Source organism: Erythrolamprus reginae, chromosome 4 (assembly GCF_031021105.1).
Source record: "Erythrolamprus reginae isolate rEryReg1 chromosome 4, rEryReg1.hap1, whole genome shotgun sequence".
NCBI lineage: Eukaryota > Metazoa > Chordata > Lepidosauria > Squamata > Dipsadidae > Erythrolamprus > Erythrolamprus reginae.
This window is the reverse complement of record NC_091953.1, coordinates 34,884,880-34,905,274: the sequence shown is the minus strand read 5'-3', so window position 1 is coordinate 34,905,274 and position 20,395 is coordinate 34,884,880. Positions and strand designations below refer to the sequence as shown.

The 20,395-nt window shown below is 40.9% G+C and overlaps 1 protein-coding gene across 1 annotated transcript in view; it reads left to right on the top strand.

The window, feature by feature from the left end:
• Nucleotides 1-19,576, top strand: part of BOC (BOC cell adhesion associated, oncogene regulated) — a 53,300-nt gene extending 33,724 nt beyond the window's left edge. The window contains exons 12-18 of the mRNA XM_070750034.1: nt 1,345-1,450; nt 2,390-2,512; nt 8,715-8,936; nt 10,352-10,554; nt 11,483-11,553; nt 14,515-14,717; nt 18,922-19,576. Of these exons, the coding sequence (XP_070606135.1) occupies nt 1,345-1,450; nt 2,390-2,512; nt 8,715-8,936; nt 10,352-10,554; nt 11,483-11,553; nt 14,515-14,717; nt 18,922-19,103 (1,110 nt within the window). The 3' untranslated portion in view covers nt 19,104-19,576. The remainder of the gene's footprint in view (nt 1-1,344; nt 1,451-2,389; nt 2,513-8,714; nt 8,937-10,351; nt 10,555-11,482; nt 11,554-14,514; nt 14,718-18,921) is intronic.
• Nucleotides 19,577-20,395: the final 819 nt, after the last annotated feature.

Sequence of the window (20,395 nt, the reverse complement as noted above, 5' to 3'; positions counted from 1 at the left end):
AAGGTGATGGATGGACAGATGATATTGTCCTCAGGAGGCAAAACCCACAGCCACTCCATCTTATCAGCGTTGAGTTTGAGTCTGTTGACACCCATCCAGACCCCAACAGCCTCCAGGCACCGGCACATCACTTCCATTGCTTCAGTGACTGGTCATGGGGTGGAGATGTACAGCTGGGTATCATCAGCGTACTGATGATACCTCACCCCATGCCCTTGGATGATCTCACCCAGCAGTTTCATGTAGATATTGAATAGCAGATGGATTCCTGCCAGTTTGGAATGATTCTATAGAACCGGTAGCAGGAATTTACTCTCGCTTACCGAACTGGCAGTGATGGCCAGCTGGCCATGTCCCTGAACCAGCTCTCTTAGCAGTGAGTTTTCAGATTTGTGCATGTGTGGCACAGGTGGAACTGAATTGACAGCGAGGTAAATCAGAATCCACCCCTGAGGTAGCCTTATCTCAAGATTTGATTTATGGATGCCAATTAGATCCACGACAAAACCTCCACTTTTTTCCTAGATCCATCTTCATAGCTACTGTGCTCCAATCATTTAATCAGCAAATTCTAGAAAAGAAAGAACATATATTCCTTCTCCTGAATAAACAGTTTCCTTATACAGTGATACCTCGTTTTACAAACCCCTCGTCATACAAACTTTTCGAGATACAAACCCGGTATTTAAGATTTTTTTTGCCTCTTCTTCCAAACTATTTTCACCTTACAAACCCAAGCCGAGCCACTGGGATGCTCCGCCTCCGGACTTCTGTTCCCAGCAAAGTGCCCATTTTTGTGCTGCTGGGATTCCGCCGAGACTCCCCTCCATGAGAAACACCACCTCCGGACTTCCGTGTTTTTGCGATGCTGCAGGGGAATCCCAGTAAAATATTATTTTACTGAAAGAGTAGTAGATCCTTGGAACAAACTTCCAGCAGACGTGGTTGGTAAATCCACAGTAACTGAATTTAAACATGCCTGGGATAAACATATATCCATTGTAAGATAAAATACAGGAAATAATATAAGGGCAGACTAGATGGATCATGAGATCTTTTTCTGCCGTCAGTCTTCTATGTTTCTATGTTTCTAAAAACGGGTGCTTCGGCTGGCAAAAAGGGTGAGTTTTGGGCTTGCACACATTAATCGGTTTTCCATTGATTCCTATGGGAAACATTGTTTCGTCTTACAAACTTTTCACCTTACAAACCTCGTCCCGGAACCAATTAAGTTCGTAAGACGAGGTATCACTGTATTTATTCTATTAGAAGATTGGTTTTGAGAACTACCTCTGGGCTTGGTTTTGTTTATTTCATTTTTTTATTTTGCTGTTGTTTTTATAGTATATCCCGGCCAGCAATAACAACACACCAATTCATGGATTTTACATTTATTATCGACCAACTGATAGTGATAATGACAGTGATTACAAGAAAGATGTGGTGGAAGGTAAGAAATGATTATTAGATTTGATTTCACTGAGTACTTTTACAAGATGCCTTTGTTTACCCATTTGCTAAGGAACAGAATTGTTTATATAATAAAATGCATAGTCGTATAAACTAAGACAGATGATATTAAGAAAACAGTTTTCCTATCAGTGTTAAATAAAATATATGACAATTTGTAGATATGTAAGTGTGTGGTGGATATGGTGGAAACAAGGATATTTATGGGGATAGAAAGGAGCCTTGGTGGTGCAGAGGTTAGAGTGCAGCACTGCAAGCTGCTTCTGTTGATACTGGCTGTAGTTCACCAGTTCAAATCTCACCAGCCTCATGGTTGACTCAGCCTTCCATCCTTCCGAAGAGGGTAAAATGAGGGCCCAGATTGTTGGGGGTGATATGCTGATTCTCTAAAGTGCTTAGAGAGGGCTGTAAAGCTGTATATAATTCTAAGTGCTATTGCTACACAGAGGTGTAGTGAATAACATTGATGTAAATTACTGTTATTTAGTTTCTTTTCTTATCTCAAGCTTTATTTCTTTGTCTTGGATTTAGGAGTAATTTATTAGTCATTTCTTGCAATCAGAATAAAATTGCTTAGCCTGAAAGGGAATAGTGTGCTGGCCTGGATATGTATTTTCAAACAAGGGAGAAGAAATGTTTCATGGTTTTCACTGATTATTGTAGAGCAATGTTTCCCAACCTTGGGAACTTGAAGATATTTGGACTTCAACTCCCAGAATTCCCCAGCCAGCAAATGATGGCTGGGGAATTCTGGGAATTGGAGTCCAAATATCTTCAAGTTCCCAAGGTTGGGAAACACTACTGTAGAGTACAATGTTCATATTTGCCTTGATATCATAAATATCCATTTAGTGTAAAGGCTTAAAATGGAATGATGAGGAGAATAACGAAGTAACCATTGGGTATTGTTTTTGTTCAGGTGATCGATACTGGCATTCTATTAGCCAGCTACAGCCAGAGACGTCATATGACATTAAAATGCAGTGTTTCAATGAAGGTGGAGAGAGTGAATTTAGTAATGTGATGATGTGTGAAACTAAAGGTAATTAGTCCTAAAGAAAGAGAATCTAATCACTAAGTAATGTTCAATAATTTTGGAACATAAAAGTACCAAATACACTGTGTTGCTGAGAAAACAGTATAAAACCCAGAGTCTCAAAATACACAGAGCTGTTGGGAAAACAGTATGTATGTATGTATATGTATGTATGTATGTATGGTTTGTTTGTTTGTTTGTTTGTTTATTGGACTTTTATGCCACCCCTCTCTGAGGACCCGGGATGGTTTACAACATATAATAAACAATCTACAATATTTTAGCTCCAATTAATTGGATTTAAAAGTCTAAAAACCCATAAAAAGCAATCATTCCATTTGCTCAACATTTTCTCAACATGTTTCATTGGCCAGGAGGCAAGAATCTAATGGCCCCAAGTCTGGTGGCATAAACTAGTCTTAAGACTCTTATGGAAGGCGAGGAGGGTGTAGGCAGTATGAATCTCCGGGGGAGCTAATTCCAGAGGGCTGGGGCTCCCACAGAGAAGGCTCGCCCCTTAGGTCCCGCCAAATGACATTTCTAATTGACAGGACCTGGAGAAGGCCAACTCTGTGGGACCTAACCAATCTCTGGGATTCATGCGGCAGAATGCGGTCCCGCAGGTATTCTGGCCCTATGCCATGTGGGGCTTTATAGGTCATAACCAACACTTTGAATTGTGTTTGAAAACCAATTGGCAGTCAATCCAGACCACAGAGTGTTGGAGAGATATGTGCGTGTCTGGCCAAACCCATGACTTATAAAACCAACAAAGACAAAAGTTCAAATACATATGCATTATGTGCACAATTTGAGGTTCAGGAATAAGTTGCCATTGGTATTAGATGACAGAAAAATTTATCTAGACATTTCAGCCTAGTTGATGGGGGGGAAATGGCAGTATAAAACCCCAAAATGACATTTTAAAATATTTACGTATTAAAGATAAAAGATATGGTTTAATAGATTATGTTTCAGTAACTTGAAACAAATAACAAATATGGTTCTCTCTCTCCCCCCCCCCTTCTGATGGCCTCACAGAAGCTCTATTGAATAATATGGTTTGTAAGATGTGTGGCCTTCCTAATCTGTCTGGAACTAGTTATCAGCAGCCATAGCATTGGCCATGCTAGACACAGGACACAGATTTCCACTTGTTCAGTAAACAGACTTACAGTTTAATATCATTGAAGAGGAACATAATTACTAAGTGATCAGCACTTAAATATTAGCAGATTGGCCTACAGAATGAGAAGATTGAATCTGTGATGCAGATGTAAACTTTTAAACAGCAATTTATTAAGTTTGAGATATGATTTCTTGTTGTTGATCCTAGTAATGAATAGCAGAAATGGTTAAAATAGCAATCTACCCACCTCTTTGAGCATTGTGGTCTGAATATTCAAAACAAGAAAATATTCATGATCTGGGCATACAATGAAAAGGAGCATCAAAAAGGATGACAGTGTGGATTAGAAGTTTGACTGTCAGAGTAAGAAAAGGGGAAAGGAATCTCCAGACGTACACATGCAATTCTTGATTTACTGTGATTAATATATACAATAACATTAGCTTAGCAAACTATATTATAATATCATCTACGTGACATTTTCGCATATGTCCAAAATGTGATAATTTGAATCTGATCATTTGTGTCTGAAGTAAGAATTATTGGTTGAACTTTGTTTTCTTGGCTAAAGGGGGGACATGATCGAAACATTTAAATATGTTAAAGGGTTAAATAAGGTCCAGGAGGGAAGTGTTTTTAATAGGAAAGTGAACACAAGAACAAGGGGACACAATCTGAAGTTAGTTGGGGTAAAGATCAAAAGCAACATGAGAAAATATTATTTTACTGAAAGAGTAGTAGATACTTGGAACAAACTTCCAGCAGACGTGGTTGGTAAATCCACAGTAACTGAATTTAAACATGCCTGGGATAAACATATATCCATCCTAAGATAAAATACAGAAAATAGTATAAGGGCAGACTAGATGGACCATGAGGTCTTTTTCTGCCGTCAGTCTTCTATGTTTCTATGTAATCATATTTTCAGGGATCTTTTTATAAACACATTCAAAACATCAATATCATTTATATTCAGTTCTTCAACTTTTGCTTTCATGGAGTATCTGCATAGAAACATAGAAACATAGAAGACTGACGGCAGAAAAAGACCTCATGGTCCATCTAGTCTGCCCTTATACTATTTCCTGTATTTTATCTTACAATGGATATATGTTTATCGTCGTCTTCTGTGCTCTGCTCGCCGCTGCTCTCCAAGCGGGGCGCAGCGGCTGGGAGCGCGCGCCTTTTCTCCCCTGCGTGGATCCTGGCTAGCCGTCGCGCCTCTCTTGAAGATGGGGAGCCTGGCGACGCGCTGTTTTCCCCCACCGAGGACAATCGGGGTAAACTCTTTTGGTTGGGAACCAACCGGCCCGGTGCTCTTTTGGCTCTCTTGGGGTTTCCCCTTTGCCTGGGCAGAAGGAAGACCCAGGGAAGGTTCCTTTGGCCGCCCAACAGCTGATCTGCTCCGCAGCGCCTGGGCAACGGGGAAACTCCATCTTCGGCTCCTCGCTGCTTCCGCGCTGCGGAGCAGATCAGCTGTTGGGCGGCCAAAGGAACCTTCCCTGGGTCTTCCCCGCTGCCCACACGCAAACTCCACCATCTGCGCATGTGCGGCCATGGGAAAAAAAGGGTGCGCATGCGCAGATGGTGTTTTTACTTCCGCACCACTATAACACGGAAAATCGATTAGCGCGGGAGGTCTTGGAACGTAACCCCCGCGCTAATCGAGGGATCACTGTACTCCAAATGTGGTCTCACCAGCGCTCTATATAAGGGGATCACAATCTCCCTCTTCCTGCTTGTTATACCTCTAGCTATGCAGCCAAGCATCCTACTTGCCTTTCCTACCGCCTGACCACACTGCTCACCCATTTTGAGACTGTCAGAAATCACTACCCCTAAATCCTTCTCTTCTGAAGTTTTTGCTAACACAGAACTGCCAATGCAATACTCAGATTGAGGATTCCTTTTCCCCAAGTGCATTATTTTACATTTGGAAACATTAAACTGCAGTTTCCATTGCTTTGACCATTTATCTAGTAACGCTAAATCATTTACCATATTACAGACCCCTCCAGGAATATCAACCCTATTGCACACTTTAGAGTCATCGGCAAATAGGCAAACCTTCCCTACCAAACCTTTCCCTATGTCACTCACAAACATATTAAAAAGAATAGGACCCAGAACAGACCCTTGTGGCACACCGCTTGTAACCTGTCTCTGCTCAGAATACTCGCCATTAACAATAACTCTCTGATGTCTATGCTTCAGTCAGCTTGAAATCCACTGAACTATCCAGGGATTAAGTCCAATCTTCACTAATTTATCTATCAGCTCTTTATGTGGAACCGTATCAAAGGCTTTGCTGAAGTCCAGATAGGCAATATCCACGGCACCACCTTGATCCAACACCTTTGTGACATAGTCAAAGAACTCAATGAGATTAGTCTGACACGATTTGCCTTCAGTAAAGCCATGCTGATTTGGGTCCAATAAGTTATTGTTTTTTAGATGCTGATTTATCCTCTTTTTGAGTAGAGTCTCCATCATTTTAACTACAACTGATGTCAAACTAACTGGCCTGTAGTTACCAGCTTCTTCTCTACTGCCCTTCTTGTGGATAGGCACAACCCTGGCCATTCTCCAATCCTCAGGAACATCTCCTGTTAACAGGGATTGGTTAAACAAATCAGTCAGGGGGGTAGCAATGACAGATCTGAGTTCTTTAAGAACTCTGGGGTGGATGCCATCTGGACTCATTGCCTTATTTATCTTTAATCTTTCAAGTTCTTCTAAGACATCGGCTTCTAAGATCACTGGAGCTGAATCCGTACAGCTGGAAGCAATGCTATATCCCTCTATAGTATTATTTTGTAAGGTGTCTTTTGAGAAAACTGAACAGAAGTAGCTATTGAAATGGTCAGCGATCTCCTTATTCCCATCAATGCATGTATTATTCCCGGTACTAAGCTTTGTGATGCTGCAGTTTTTCTTTTTCCTATCACTAATATATCTGAAGAAGGTTTTATCCCCCTTCTTTACAGATTTGGCAATTTCTTCCTCTTTTGAGGCTTTAGCAGCATATATTATCTGTTTCGCCTCCTTCTGTCTCATTTTATATACCTCTCTATCAGCTATATTTCCAGACTCTTTATACCTCCTATAGGCAGCCTTTTTTTCATTGACTATAGCCCTTACATCATTGCTAAACCATAGCGGTTTCTTCTTCCTTTTACCTTTAGTTACTTGCTTTACATAAAGTCTTGTGGCTTTTAAGATGGCCTTTTTTAATACAGTCCACTGGGTGCTCGCTCCTGCCATTTTATCCCTCCCCTTTAATTCATTATTTAAATATTCCCCCATTGCATTAAAATCTGTTTTTCTGAAATCCAATCAGTTTTTACATCAAACCACAAACATAGATGGTCACTGCAACCTAAATTTTCTCCCACCTTGACCTCTGAATCCCAATTCCCATTTGTAAAAACTAAATCTAGAATATTCTCCCCTCTAGTTGGTGTCTTAACTAGCTGTGCCAGAGCTGCTCCTGTAAAGGCCTCTACTATATTCTTACTTTTGCATGTAAGGGCACTGGGGACATTCCAGTCAACATCAGGCATGTTGAAATCACCCATAACCACAATATCTCCCTTTACTGCCATTAGGGTAATCTCATCCACCATCTTGTTGTCATGTTCCTCAGATTGCCCTGGAGGCCTATAGATCACCCCCATTCTAATGACAGAACCGTCTTTATTTTGCATGCAAATCCAGAGGGTCTCCAGATCTTTACATGTATTTTGAATTAGTATTGTTTTTAGACTTTCTTTAACATAAATGGCTACTCCACCTCCCCTTCTCTCTATTCTATCCTTCCTATACAGTGTATATCCTGGTATGGATATTTCCCATTCATTAGAATCCTTAAACCATGTCTCAGTTATGGCAACCAGATCCAAATTATCTCTAGATATTATGGCCATTAACTCACAGAGCTTGTTGCTCAAGCTTCGAGCATTCGTGTACATTACCCGAAGAACATTATTTTCATTATTAGTTTGCCCCTTATCATCAACAACTACATCTATTTTATTTACAGCTCCCTTTTCATAAGCTTCCAGAAACTGATTTATCCTCATTGGTCGGGGACAGAAATCCTCCACATCTGGTACATCTCTGTCCCCTTTACCTAGTTTAAATGCCTGTCCAAAAAAGTTCTGAATTCCTCACCGAGCACCTGGGTACCTCTGTATGATGGATGCAAACCATCCCTCTTAAACAACTTCCTGCATGATTCAGATGTTAGTATAGAATAGAAACATCTTAGCATTTGAGTATTTAGAATATATTTACTTTAATTATGTATAGAACATTCACTTATACCGGTGATTATTATTATTATTATTTATTAGATTTGTATGTCGCCCCTCTCCAAAGACTCGGGCGGCTAACCTTGGTGAACCTTTTTTTCTCAAAGAAAAGGGGAAAGGAATCTCCAGATGTACACATGCAATTTTTGATTTACTGTGATAAATATATACAGTAACATTAGCTTAGCAAACTATATTATAATATAGTTCTATTAAATTTCAAATGGAACTCTATATAATTTCTTATCTGTTTCTCTCCCTCCCTCCTTCATGCAGTTTCTTTCTGCATGACAAGATTTGCTCCTGTTTTAGGGAAGAAAGGAGGATGGGCTTTTCAGATTCCAGTATACTTTTCAAGCTGTGTTTACCGTCTTTTCTTTGAAACTTGTTGTCTCCCCTACCAGCCAATTTTGAAATTTGTGTTTCACTGAAACTGATTTTGGTCCAAAGGAAAAGAAATGTAATTTTGAGACCATGGCATCATCCAGAACCTACCATAACTCATCCTTCCTCAATTGGAAATAATTACACATAATAATAATATAGCATTATGGGAAGTTTACTCTATCTCCCATCAGTATTTGTCCTAGGAGGAAATGAACATTTTTGTCATTAAAATATAAAGCAATAAATTACATGAAAAAGAGAAATAGAACAGAATAGAAAAGAAGGATGAGAAAAAAGTTTTGGCAGAAATAAATTGAAGAATGGAGAAGTCCTTAGTAACATGAGACTCTAATGATGCTTTTCATCCCTCTCTCTGAAGCTCGAAAATCATCAGGACTGCCTGGTCGTCTTCCACCATCTACAGTATCTACAATACAGCACCCACCACTCAATAGTGGCCATACTATCTTAGGGGCAGGAGCCATGGTGGCCCGATCCAGCGACTTATCATATTTGATTGTAGGTGTGGTGTTGTGCTCCATCGTCCTCATTATTGTGGTTTTTATTCCATTTTGCCTTTGGAGAGCTTGGTCTAAGCAAAGTAAGTACCTTGAAGACTTAAACTATAAATGTTTCTAGATATATTTTTTTCTGCATGTACAGAATGTACATGTTTGATTTGAAATTTAGTCTCTTAACAGGAATATTTTAAGCTATATAAAACCCCCAAATTTGATTACCTGCAGCTTATGCTAATAATAATCCAAAGTACCCTGACACCAAGGTGCCCTGCATTGATTTGCAAAAAGGGGGTTTTGTATTATTTTTCACAACTGCCAAGCAATATAACTGATTAGTGGTTATAATGCAATATTGCAGGCTAATAATTCTGCTGGCTGCCGACTGGCAGCAGTTCAGCAGTTTGAGTGTCAGTGGCTCAAGGTTGACTCATCCTCCATCCTTCCAAGGTAAGTAAAATGAGGACCAAAATTGTTGGGGGAAATATGCTGACTCTGTGAACTGCTTAGAGAGAACTGTAAAGTACTGTGAAGTGATATATAAGTCTAAGTGCTATTGCTATTGCTATCTGCATAGTTCCTAGATGGTACTGGTATATAGATGATGGATGAGATGATAGATGATGATTTATAGATGATAGATAGATAGATAGATAGATAGATAGATAGATAGATGGATGGATGGATGGATGGATGGATGGATGGATGGATGGATGGATGGATGGATGGATGGACGGATAGGTGGATGGATGGATGGATGGATGGATAGGTGGGTTTGGGTGGGTGGGTGGGTTTGGGTGGGTAGGTAGGTAAGTAAATAGATAGATAGATAGATAGATAGATAGATAGATAGATAGATAGATAGATAGATAGATAGATAGATAGATAATCAAAGTCTAACACAGAGTTCTTGTATGGCAATACAGGTATTCACTTAACAACTACAGTTGGGACTGGGAATCCATCCCTAAATAACACAGTTGTTATGTGAAGCATCACATAACCAAGGCTTGCAATTTTATTGCTGGCTTCTTTACTGATTCTGCTTTTTGGAAGCCAACTATGCACAACTGGTATAAACGGCCACCAGTTGCAATGCATCCAAATGTTGATTATGTAAACACAGGATATTACAATAATTGTAAGTGGAAGGGCCCTCATAAAGGTTCAGCACCTTCCTAGATGAAATGAAGATCTTTTAATGAAGATCGCTATACGGAACAATTAAGCAAGGATTGCTAGAAGATATAATCCAATGAATGGGGTAAGATGGGATATGACCAGGAAGGTAGATTTACCTGTTGGAAATTCTTTGTATTCTCTGCAGCATAGTCCCAGAATTCTCAATTTCATACTATAAGAGTTAAAGGGCATGCTGTGAGGAGGAAAGAGGAGAATCTACTTGTGGGTACAAACACAAACATCTAGATCCAGTCCAAATCTTTTGTTCACAGTTGATCTATATTCCCAATCTGATTTTTATATTTCTTTGTTTCAGAGCAGGCTATAGATTTGGGCTTTCCAGGAGCCGGACTGCTAGTACCATCTTGCCAGTATACCATGGTGCCTTTGCGCGGTGTTTCTACTCCTCAAGTTAATGAACTACATTATGCAAATGGTGGAAATGGTCATTTTCCTTCTGCTACAGTTGGATATTCCTATGTGAAATCATATGATTGCAATTCAGATGAGGCTCAACAGGTAAATTGTTCATCCATCTTTGAAAACTGTTAGATAACCTACTTTTCACGTCTCTCATAAAATTTTGGCTAGTATTCAATGTTGGATATTTCTACAACTGGTTTACCTTACAAAATAAAAGTCAAAGGAAATTGTTTGCCAGAAATATCATTTTCCTACTTAAATTAAATGAGGATTCAGTGATAAGCAAATAAGTTTTGTACTGTACAGTGTTCCCTCGATTTTCCCAGGTTCGAATTTCGCGAGAAGTCTATACCACGGTTTTTCAAAAATATTAATTAAAAAATACTTCGTGGTTTTTCCCCCTATACCACCTTTTTTTCTGCCCGATGATGTCATATGTCATCGCCAAACATTCGTCCACCTTTAATAAAAAATTTTTTTAATAAACTTTAATAAATAAACATGGTGAGTAATAATCTAAATGGTTGCTAAGGGAATGGGAAATTGCAATTTAGGGGTTTAAAGTGCTAAGGGAAGGCTTGTGATACTGTTCATAGCCAAAAATAGTGTATTTACTTCCGCATCCCTACTTCGCGGAAATTCGACTTTCGCGGGCAGTCTCGGAACGCATCCCCCGCGAAAAGTGAGGGAACACTGTGCTTAAAGAAATATTGAATAGTTGATTAAAATCGAACCTTTGAGTTTATAGCTGGAGAAACAAGCCCCAAATTCACTCTGTATATAACTAATAGAATATCTATTTGCATTCTAAAAGGCACCAACATAAAGTTTCAGTGGATATTTCCAGTTTTACAAGTCAGTTTAATTTTTATAATGCTGGATCCAATCTTATTGCTAAATTCTGAAAATTGAGTGCCTGCTGCATCACTTCTTAACTTGGTTGACCTAAACTGACATGACGTCTAATCCTTAATCTTTCTCTGCTATTTTATTTTTATGCGCTTATTTTTCTTTCTTTTCTTAGCAAAATGAAACCAATGCTTTTCTGCAAGGGAGAGCACTACAAAATGGAATCAATCTACCTGAACCCCAAAGGTATGGTTTATTTCTGTGGGATATTTTTCTCTTTGGTTTGATGAACAATGGGATATTATATTGAGCAATCTTTTTCTCTAAAGTCATTTTTTAAATGTAGATTGAAAAATTAAATATATTGAAAGCATCATTTGATTTTTCTTCTGGTCAATCTACAGTCCTGGTTTATGATTAGCCAAAAAGTTTTTTTTATATCAAAGCAAAAAATATAATTAGAATTGATATAATTAGAACATATTTGATTATGGGAATCAGTTTGGTGTGATTTGTTGACAACTACATGTTTTCTCCAGGATAATTCTTTAGCTATTGTTGGATCAAGGTGATGCCGTGGATATTGCCTATCTGGACTTCAGCAAAGCCTTTGATACGGATCCACATAAAGAGATGATAGATAAATTAGTGAAGATTGGACTTAATCCCTGGATAGTTCAGTGGATTTCAAGCTGGCTGAAGCATAGACATCAGAGAGTTATTGTTAATGGCGAGTATTCTGAGCAGAAACAGGTTACAAGCAGTGTGCCACAAGGGTCTGTTCTAGGTCCTATTCTTTTTAATATGTTTGTGAGTGACATAGGGGAAGGTTTGGTAGGGAAGGTTTACCTATTTGCTGATGACTCTAAAGTGTGCAATAGGGTTGATATTCCTGGAGGGGTCTGTAATATGGTAAATGATTTAACTTTACTAGATAAATGGTCAAAGCAATGGAAACTGCAGTTTAATGTTTCCAAATGTAAAATAATGTACTTAGGGAAAAGGAATCCTCAATCTGAGTATTGCATTGGCAGTTCTGTGTTAGCAAAAACTTCAGAAGAGAAGGATTTAAGGGTAGTGATTTCTGAGAGTCTCAAAATGGGTGAGCAGTGTGGTCGGGCGATAGGAAAAGCAAGTAGGATGCTTGGCTGCATAGCTAGAGGTATAACAAGCAGGAAGAGGGAGATCGTGATCCCCTAATATAGAGCGCTAGTGAGACCACATTTGGAGTACTGTGTTCAATTCTGGAGACCTCACCTACAAAAAGATATTGACAAAATTGAACGGGTCCAAAGACGGGCTACAAGAATGGTGGAAGGTCTTAAGCATAAAACGTATCAGGAAAGACTTAATGAACTCAATCTGTATAGTCTGGAGGACAGAAGGAAAAGGGGGGACATGATCGAAACATTTAAATATGTTAAAGGGTTAAATAGGGTTCAGGAGGGAAGTGTTTTTAATAGGAAAGTGAACACAAGAACAAGGGGACACAATCTGAAGTTAGTTGGGGGAAAGATCAAAGGCAACATGAGAAAATATTATTTTACTGAAAGAGTAGTAGATCCTTGGAACAAACTTCCAGCAGACGTGGTTGGTAACTGAATTTAAACATGCCTAGGATAAACATATATCCATTGTAAGATAAAATACAGGAAATAGTATAAGGGCAGACTAGATGGCCCATGAGGTCTTTTTCTGCCGTCAGTCTTCTATGTTTCTATGTTTCTATTCCGATGGTACACCCATTTCTGCTTTAATTAAGTTCCTCTACATTACTGCTGGTCATCCGATTCTTTTTCCTTCCACCTTGCCCAGAAATATAGCCTTCTCTAGAAAGTTACATCTTCGCATATGTCCAAAATGTGATAATTTGAATCTGATCATTTGTGCCTAAAGTGAGAATTATCGGTTGAACTTTGTTTTCTTGGCTAATCATATTTTCGGGGATCTTTTTATAAACACATTCAAAACATCGATACCATTTCTATTCAGTTCTTCAACTTTTGCTTTCATGGAGTATCTGCATGATTCAGATGTTAGTATAGAATAGAAACATCCTGGCATTTGAGTATTTAGAGTATATTTACTTTAATTATCTATAGAACATTCACTAATACCAGTGATAGTGAACCTTTTTTTTCTCAAGTGCATGCGCAGGTGCCCACATCCATAATTCAATGCCTGGGGATTCACCCTCCCTTTGGAGGCCAGAAATGGCCTGTTTCCCAACTTCTGGTGGCCCCAGTTGGCCCATGTTTTGCCCTCCCCATGTTCCAAAGGATTCTCCGGAACCATCTTCTGCCGCATGAATCCCAGCAGCCGATAAGGTCCCACAGAGTTGGCCTTCTCTGGGTCCCATTGACTAAACAATGTCGTCTGGTGGGCCCCAGGGGAAGAGCCTTCTCTGTGGTGGCCCCAGCCCTCTGGAATCAACTCCCCCCAGAGATCATAACTGCCCCCACCCTCCTTGTCTTTTGTAAATTGCTTAAGACCCACCTGTACACCAGGCATGGGGGAATTGAGATACCTCCCCGAGGCTTATATAATTTTATATATGGTATACTTGTGTTGTATGGTTTTAAATGATGGGTTTTTTAGATGTTTTTTAAAAAATATTAGATTTGTACATTGTCATATTGTTATTATTATTGTTGTGAGCCGCCCCGAGTCTGCGGAGAGGAGTGCCATACAAATCTAATAAATTATTATTATTATTATTATTATTATTAATTATTATTATTATTCCTTGGAGCCGGGAGAGGGTAAAAATGACCTCCCCCCCGCCCCGGAGGCTCTTTGGAAGCCAAAAACACCCCACATACACACAGAGCTGCTGTGCAAGCCAAAAACCAGCTGGCTGGCACACACATGCACCTTGGAGCTGAGCTAGGGCAACAGCTCGCGTGCCAGCAGATATGGCTCCGTGTGCCATCTGTGGCACCCATGCCATAGATTCGCCACCACTGACTTTTACTATTCAAATCATGTGTTTTACAATGCATAGAAATCTGGTCCTCCTAAGAAATAATTAGCGCTTTAACCCACAAGGAATAACCCTATATTAATTTGTAAGAATGCCTTTCATTTGGAATATCAACTGTGAAAGAGCATTTGACAATTTCTGTCTTACGTTTACTATCTGTATACATAAGAAATTCAGTAATTGGATCACTGATGTCCTCACATGATTCTGTCTCTTATATTTAGGCTTACTAGCCCTGGGTTAGAACACAGTTCTTTTCTCTGTGGTCTGCCAGATGACTCCATAAATCAACTGTTACAGCAACATGACAACTGCCAACACCAATACCACCAGCGTGAACAACTCCTTAGTCTCTGTCACTCGACACCGGAAAGAAAAATAGGAAATTCTACTATGGAGGATATGAGGAAATCTGTCTTCCATACAGGTCAGTAGCAGAGAGATCTGAGATATCTATTTTTAAATCAGAAGAAAAAGTATTCATTTCAAGAAGTAATGAAGAGCAGAATAAGAGAAGATTAGTGCACAAGATATTTCTATTCACACAGAATTCTGGGTTATACAGTGATCCCCCGTTTATTGCGTCCCCAACCATTGCGAACAGGGTACTTCGCGATTTTTCAACCCGGAAGTCAAAATACCATCTACGCATGCGTGCCCGTTTTTTCTATGGGCACGCATGCGTAGATGGCAACCGGCTTCCCTGGGTCTTCCCCCTCTTGCTGGCGTCAGCGAGGAGTTTCCCCACCGCCCACGCAAACTCCTCGCTGCCGCCCGCCCTTCGCCCGCCCACGCGGTTCATTCTCGCCGCTTTCGAGCTGAGTCCTGAAGCGAATTCGCTCCCGGACTCAGCTCGAAAGCGCCGAGAGCCAGCGTGGACAAGCCGTTCGCTAGCGCTGGCTATCGGCGCTTTTGAGCTGAGTCCGGAAGAGAATTCGCTCCCGGACTCAGCTCGAAAGCGCCGAGAGCCAGCGTGGACAAGCCGTTCGCTAGCGCTGGCTATCGGCGCTTTTGAGCTGAGTCCGGAAGAGAATTCGCTCCCGGACTCAGCTCGAAAGCGCCGATAGCCAGCGTGGACAAGCCGTTCGCTAGCGCTGGCTATCGGCGCTTTTGAGCTGAGTCCGGAAGAGAATTCGCTCCCGGACTCAGCTCGAAAGCGCCGATAGCCAGCGTGGACAAGCCGTTCGCTAGCGCTGGCTATCGGCGCTTTTGAGCTGAGTCCTGGAGCGAATTCGCTCCCGGACTCAGCTCGAAAGCGCCGATAGCCAGCGTGGACAAGCCATTCGCTAGCGCTGGCTATCGGCGCTTTTGAGCTGAGTCCTGGAGCGAATTCGCTCCCGGACTCAGCTCGAAAGTGCCGAGAGCCAGCGTGGACAAGCCGTTCGCTAGCGCTGGCTATCGGCGCTTTTGAGCTGAGTCCGGAAGAGAATTCGCTCCCGGACTCAGCTCGAAAGCGCCGATAGCCAGCGTGGACAAGCCGTTCGCTAGCGCTGGCTATCGGCGCTTTTGAGCTGAGTCCGGAAGAGAATTCGCTCCCGGACTCAGCTCGAAAGCGCCGAGAGCCAGCGCGGAGGAGCCGAAGATTGGGGGCGGGGCGGCTATTTTAAAATGTCGCCGCCGGCATGGGGGGCTTGCCAGCACCCCCCGGACCCCCAACCCGGGTTTGGGGGGCTGCTAGGAAGCCCCCCATGCCGGCGGCAAACAGCCGCGCCGCCCCCAATCTTCGGTTCCTCGCTAGCGCTGTGGGAGTAAAAACACCATCTGCACATGCGCAGATGGTGTTTTTACTTCCGCAGCGCTACTTCGCGAAAACCCGCTCGTTGCGGGGGGTCCTGGAACGGAACCCTCGCAACGAGCGGGGGATCACTGTATATGTATTAAAAAGTAAGCATTTGCAAGTGATAATCTATTAATAATCAGACTTGCCCCAGCACATTTATATTTCTTGTATTATTTATATTGCTAGCTAAAATCTGTATAACCTCTATTGTTAAGTTGCATCTAGAAAATGTTAAATGTTTCAATGGGTTTTGCCTCCCAAGGACAATTCCATCTGTCCGTCCATTACCCTAGGGGGGGAATCATTAACCCCCTCAGAGAGGGTCCGCAACTTGGGCGTCCTCCTCGATCCACAGCTCACATTAGAGAAACACCTTTCAGCTGTGGTGAGGGGGACGTTTTCCCAGGTTCGCCTGGTGCACCAGTTGCGGCCCTATTTGGACCGGGAGTCACTGCTTACAGTCACCCATGCCCTCATCACCTCAAGGCTCGACTACTGTAACGCTCTCTACATGGGGCTACCTTTGAAAAGTGTTCGGAAACTCCAGATCGTGCAGAATGTAGCTGCGAGAGCTATCATGGGCTTCCCCAAATATGCCCATGTTACTCCAACACTCCGCAGTCTGCATTGGTTGTCAATCGGTTTACGGTCACAATTCAAAGTGCTGGTTATGACCCATAAAGCCCTTCATGGCATCGGACCAGAATATCTCCGGGACCGCCTTCTGCCGCACGAATCCCAGCGACCAGTTAGGTCCCACAGAGTTGGCCTTCTCTGGGTCCCGTCGACTAAACAATGTCGTTTGGCGGGACCCAGGGGAACAGCCTTCTCTGTGGCGGCCCCGACCCTATGGAACCAACTCCCCCCAGATATCAGAGTTGCCCCCACCCTCCTTGCCTTTCGTAAGCTCTTAAAAACACACCTCATCAGGCATGGGGGAATTGAGATATTCCCTTCACCTAGGCTTATAAAATTTATGTATGGTATGACTGTATGTATGAATGATCTCTTAAATTGGGGTTTTTAGATTTTTTTAAATATTAGATTTGTTTCCGTTGTCTTTTTACTGTTGTCAGCCGCCCCAAGTCTACGGAGAGGGGCGGCATACAAATCTAATAAATAGATAGGTAGGTAGTGTTGTGGTTCAGCCTGGGACCCCTCCGGGAATGGCTGATTTGCTGTCGGCTTCCAGCTCAGAGGGAGAGGCTGAGGACCAGGAGGTGCAGACTGACGAGGAAGCGGAATCCCAGGCTGAAGAAGAAGGACAGCCAGAGTTCCACCAGGGGGAGCTCTCCCCAGCAAGCAGCCTGGATTCCCTGGGGGAAGATGCTCATGACATCATAGATATGCGACAAAGGAGAGCTAATCAGAGACGAACTCAATTGGCCAGGTATTTCCAGCATTAGAGGTCACAGCTGGGTTTGGGTGTGGTGCTTGGGAAAGGATAAAAGGCGGCCCCACCCTTCCTGGCTTGTGGAGTTTTATCTTGGAGATTCGTGAGACCTGTCTGTTAACTTTGGTGGCTACAATCCTGGTTTGTGCCTTGGACTATTGAAACCTTGGGGGGGGGGTGCCAGCAAGAAGCTTGTGAAATTGACTGGACATCAGGACCCTGTTGTAACGTATTGTAACCTGTCTGCTGTGAAGACAGGTTTTCCTTTGTGCTTATTTTTTCCTGCTATAAAATACTTTTGGGATTTTACCAGAGTGTCTGGCTGTTTTTTCAGTGGGTGTGGAGGTCTGGGAAAACCCAGACAGAACAGGTAGGTAGGTAGGTAGGTAGGTAGATAGATAGATAGATAGATAGATAGATAGATAGATAGATAGATAGATAGATAGATAGATAGATTCTTATATGTATGGCTGGTAGGGCCGCCTACATCTGAGAAGGCCACCAAAAACAGAAATAGATTCATCTGGATGAGAAATAACTGAAATGTTAACAGTGATTGTCAGAAAACGTTTACTAATATGTATCTTAGTAAGCTATAGAAAAGTAAATCAGATTTCTTTATTAATCAAATACCAGTGAAAATTACTGAAATTTATCTTCTTTTACCAAGCAGTTCTTAGCAATAATAGCCCATGTTTTCTCATGTATTATTTTTATCTTGTTTCCTCCCAAAAAATAAGCAGGATCTCAGTTCTTCACAATTTGGTTTCACTTCAAAATATACTGCTCAAAAAAAATAAAGGGAATACTCAAATAACACATCCTAGATCTGAATGAATGAAATATTCTCACTGAATACTTTGTTCTGTACAATGTTGAATGTGCACAACAGCATGTGAAATTTTTTTTTTTATTATTATTATTATTATTATTATTATTATTATTATTATTATTATTATTTAGATTTGTATGCCGCCCCTCTCCATAGACTCAGGGTGGCTCACAGCAATAATAAAAACAATGTACAATAACAAATCTAATATATTTTAAAAATATCTAAAAACCCCTTATTTAAAAACAAGACATACACACAAACATACCATACATAAATTATATAGGGTTAAGATGTCTCAATTCCACCATGCCTGACAGCAGAGGTGAGTTTTAAGAAGTTTACGAAAGGCAAGGCGGGTGGGGGCAACCCTAATTTCTGGGGGGAGTTGGTTCCAGAGGGTCGGGGCCGCCACAGAGAAGGCTCTTCCCCTGGGTCCCACCAGACGACATTGTCAATCAATGTTGCTTCCTAAGTGGACAGTTTTCAATTTCACAGAAATTTGATTTACTTGGAATTATATTGTGTTGTTTAAGTGTTCCCTTTATTATTATTTTTAGCAGTGTATTTTGAATAGAAGAGTCGGATAAAGAATGCAGTTTGATTCCTATTCTTTGTATTTTCAGATTCCACTTGCTGTCTTGGTCTCGTACCTGTTGAACACCCAGGGGGAACAGATTTATGCCAAAAGACAAAACATGTGTGGCCCACACATCCAGATGATGTTTCTTCAGGAGAAAGCTCAGAGAAATGTTTGAATAGCCTGCCGCTGCATAATTCCTCAGATACTTGTTCCAGCATCAGATAAGGAACAAGCTGCCTTACAAATATTATTCTAAACAGAGAAAAGTTTATTTATTTTTATATTAATTTTTATTTATATATTTATGCACTTGTAAATAGATGTACATGTCATTCTATAATTGCAGAGATGAATTATATCATGTGAAAATTACAGCAGGGAATAAATCAAGACCAAGTCAACCATATATATTTTTGTTAGATCAAGGACTTGAAAAGACAAGATTACTGCTTTATGTCTTAAAAGGGCATTGGAGTTGTCTTCATTTTCCAATTGCTAGAATTGTATTTGTAATGATGACATTATGGGGAAATCTTTTTCTATAATCGTGTTGAAAGATTTTCACTGCAGAATGCCAAATACAAACGTTAACGCACCATTTACCTGCATTAAAAATAATACATATACTACGTGCCAGTAATGAAAACAAAACAAAACACCATGCTTCGTAAATAAAGCATTTCTCCTTTTTTATTGAACTTGTTTTTGTAAATATGTTTGCTTTTTAAATCTTGATAACTGTAAAATGATCCCTACAGTTCTTTTAATTTAAAACGTTCACTGTACTAGGAATCAACAAGAGAGTGTCATTCAATAAAAGGAAGCCACATTTTATAAGTATTGTTCTGCAACAATTATACCTGTATATCAGTGCACTGACTAGAATACATTCTTGTCAATTCCAGAGTTTTTATTCCTCAAAAAGCTTTCAGTGGAAAGACAAGCAAATTTCTCCATATTATATTTAAATAACCTCTTTTAAAATTACTAGACCAGAAGAGCTCTCCACAACCTCATTACTGGATGTTTTTTCTCCTCTCTTGCTTCTCCACCAGAGAACACGTCAAGCTCTTTGGCAACTGTCACAAATTGAGAGTAATTATTTCCAAGCAAAATTTCCAGAGTGTTCTTTAGCAAGACGTATAGAGATGCCGTTACATGAATTCAACAAATAAGCTATTTAGACCCAATTTATTTCCAAAACATTCAGGTGGAGACTTCTTCATTTTTTTAAGCGTAAGGATCTTTTCTGATCACAGAAGAACACAGCTTAACTCCTGAGTTTTTATCAAACTAGGAACCAGTCATTATAGAGACCCTTATAGAGCTCAGGTTTGCTGTTATACCAATAGTGGGGAACAAATGGTCATGCTACCTGCCCTAAAAAACTGCAACCCGAGGCAGGGGGAGGGATTGGCACCCAAAGTTCTCTCACTTAGGGAGTTCCATCTAAGGCAGTGGTTCTCAACCTGGGGGTAGGGACCCCTTTGGGGGTCAAATGACCATTTCACAGGGGT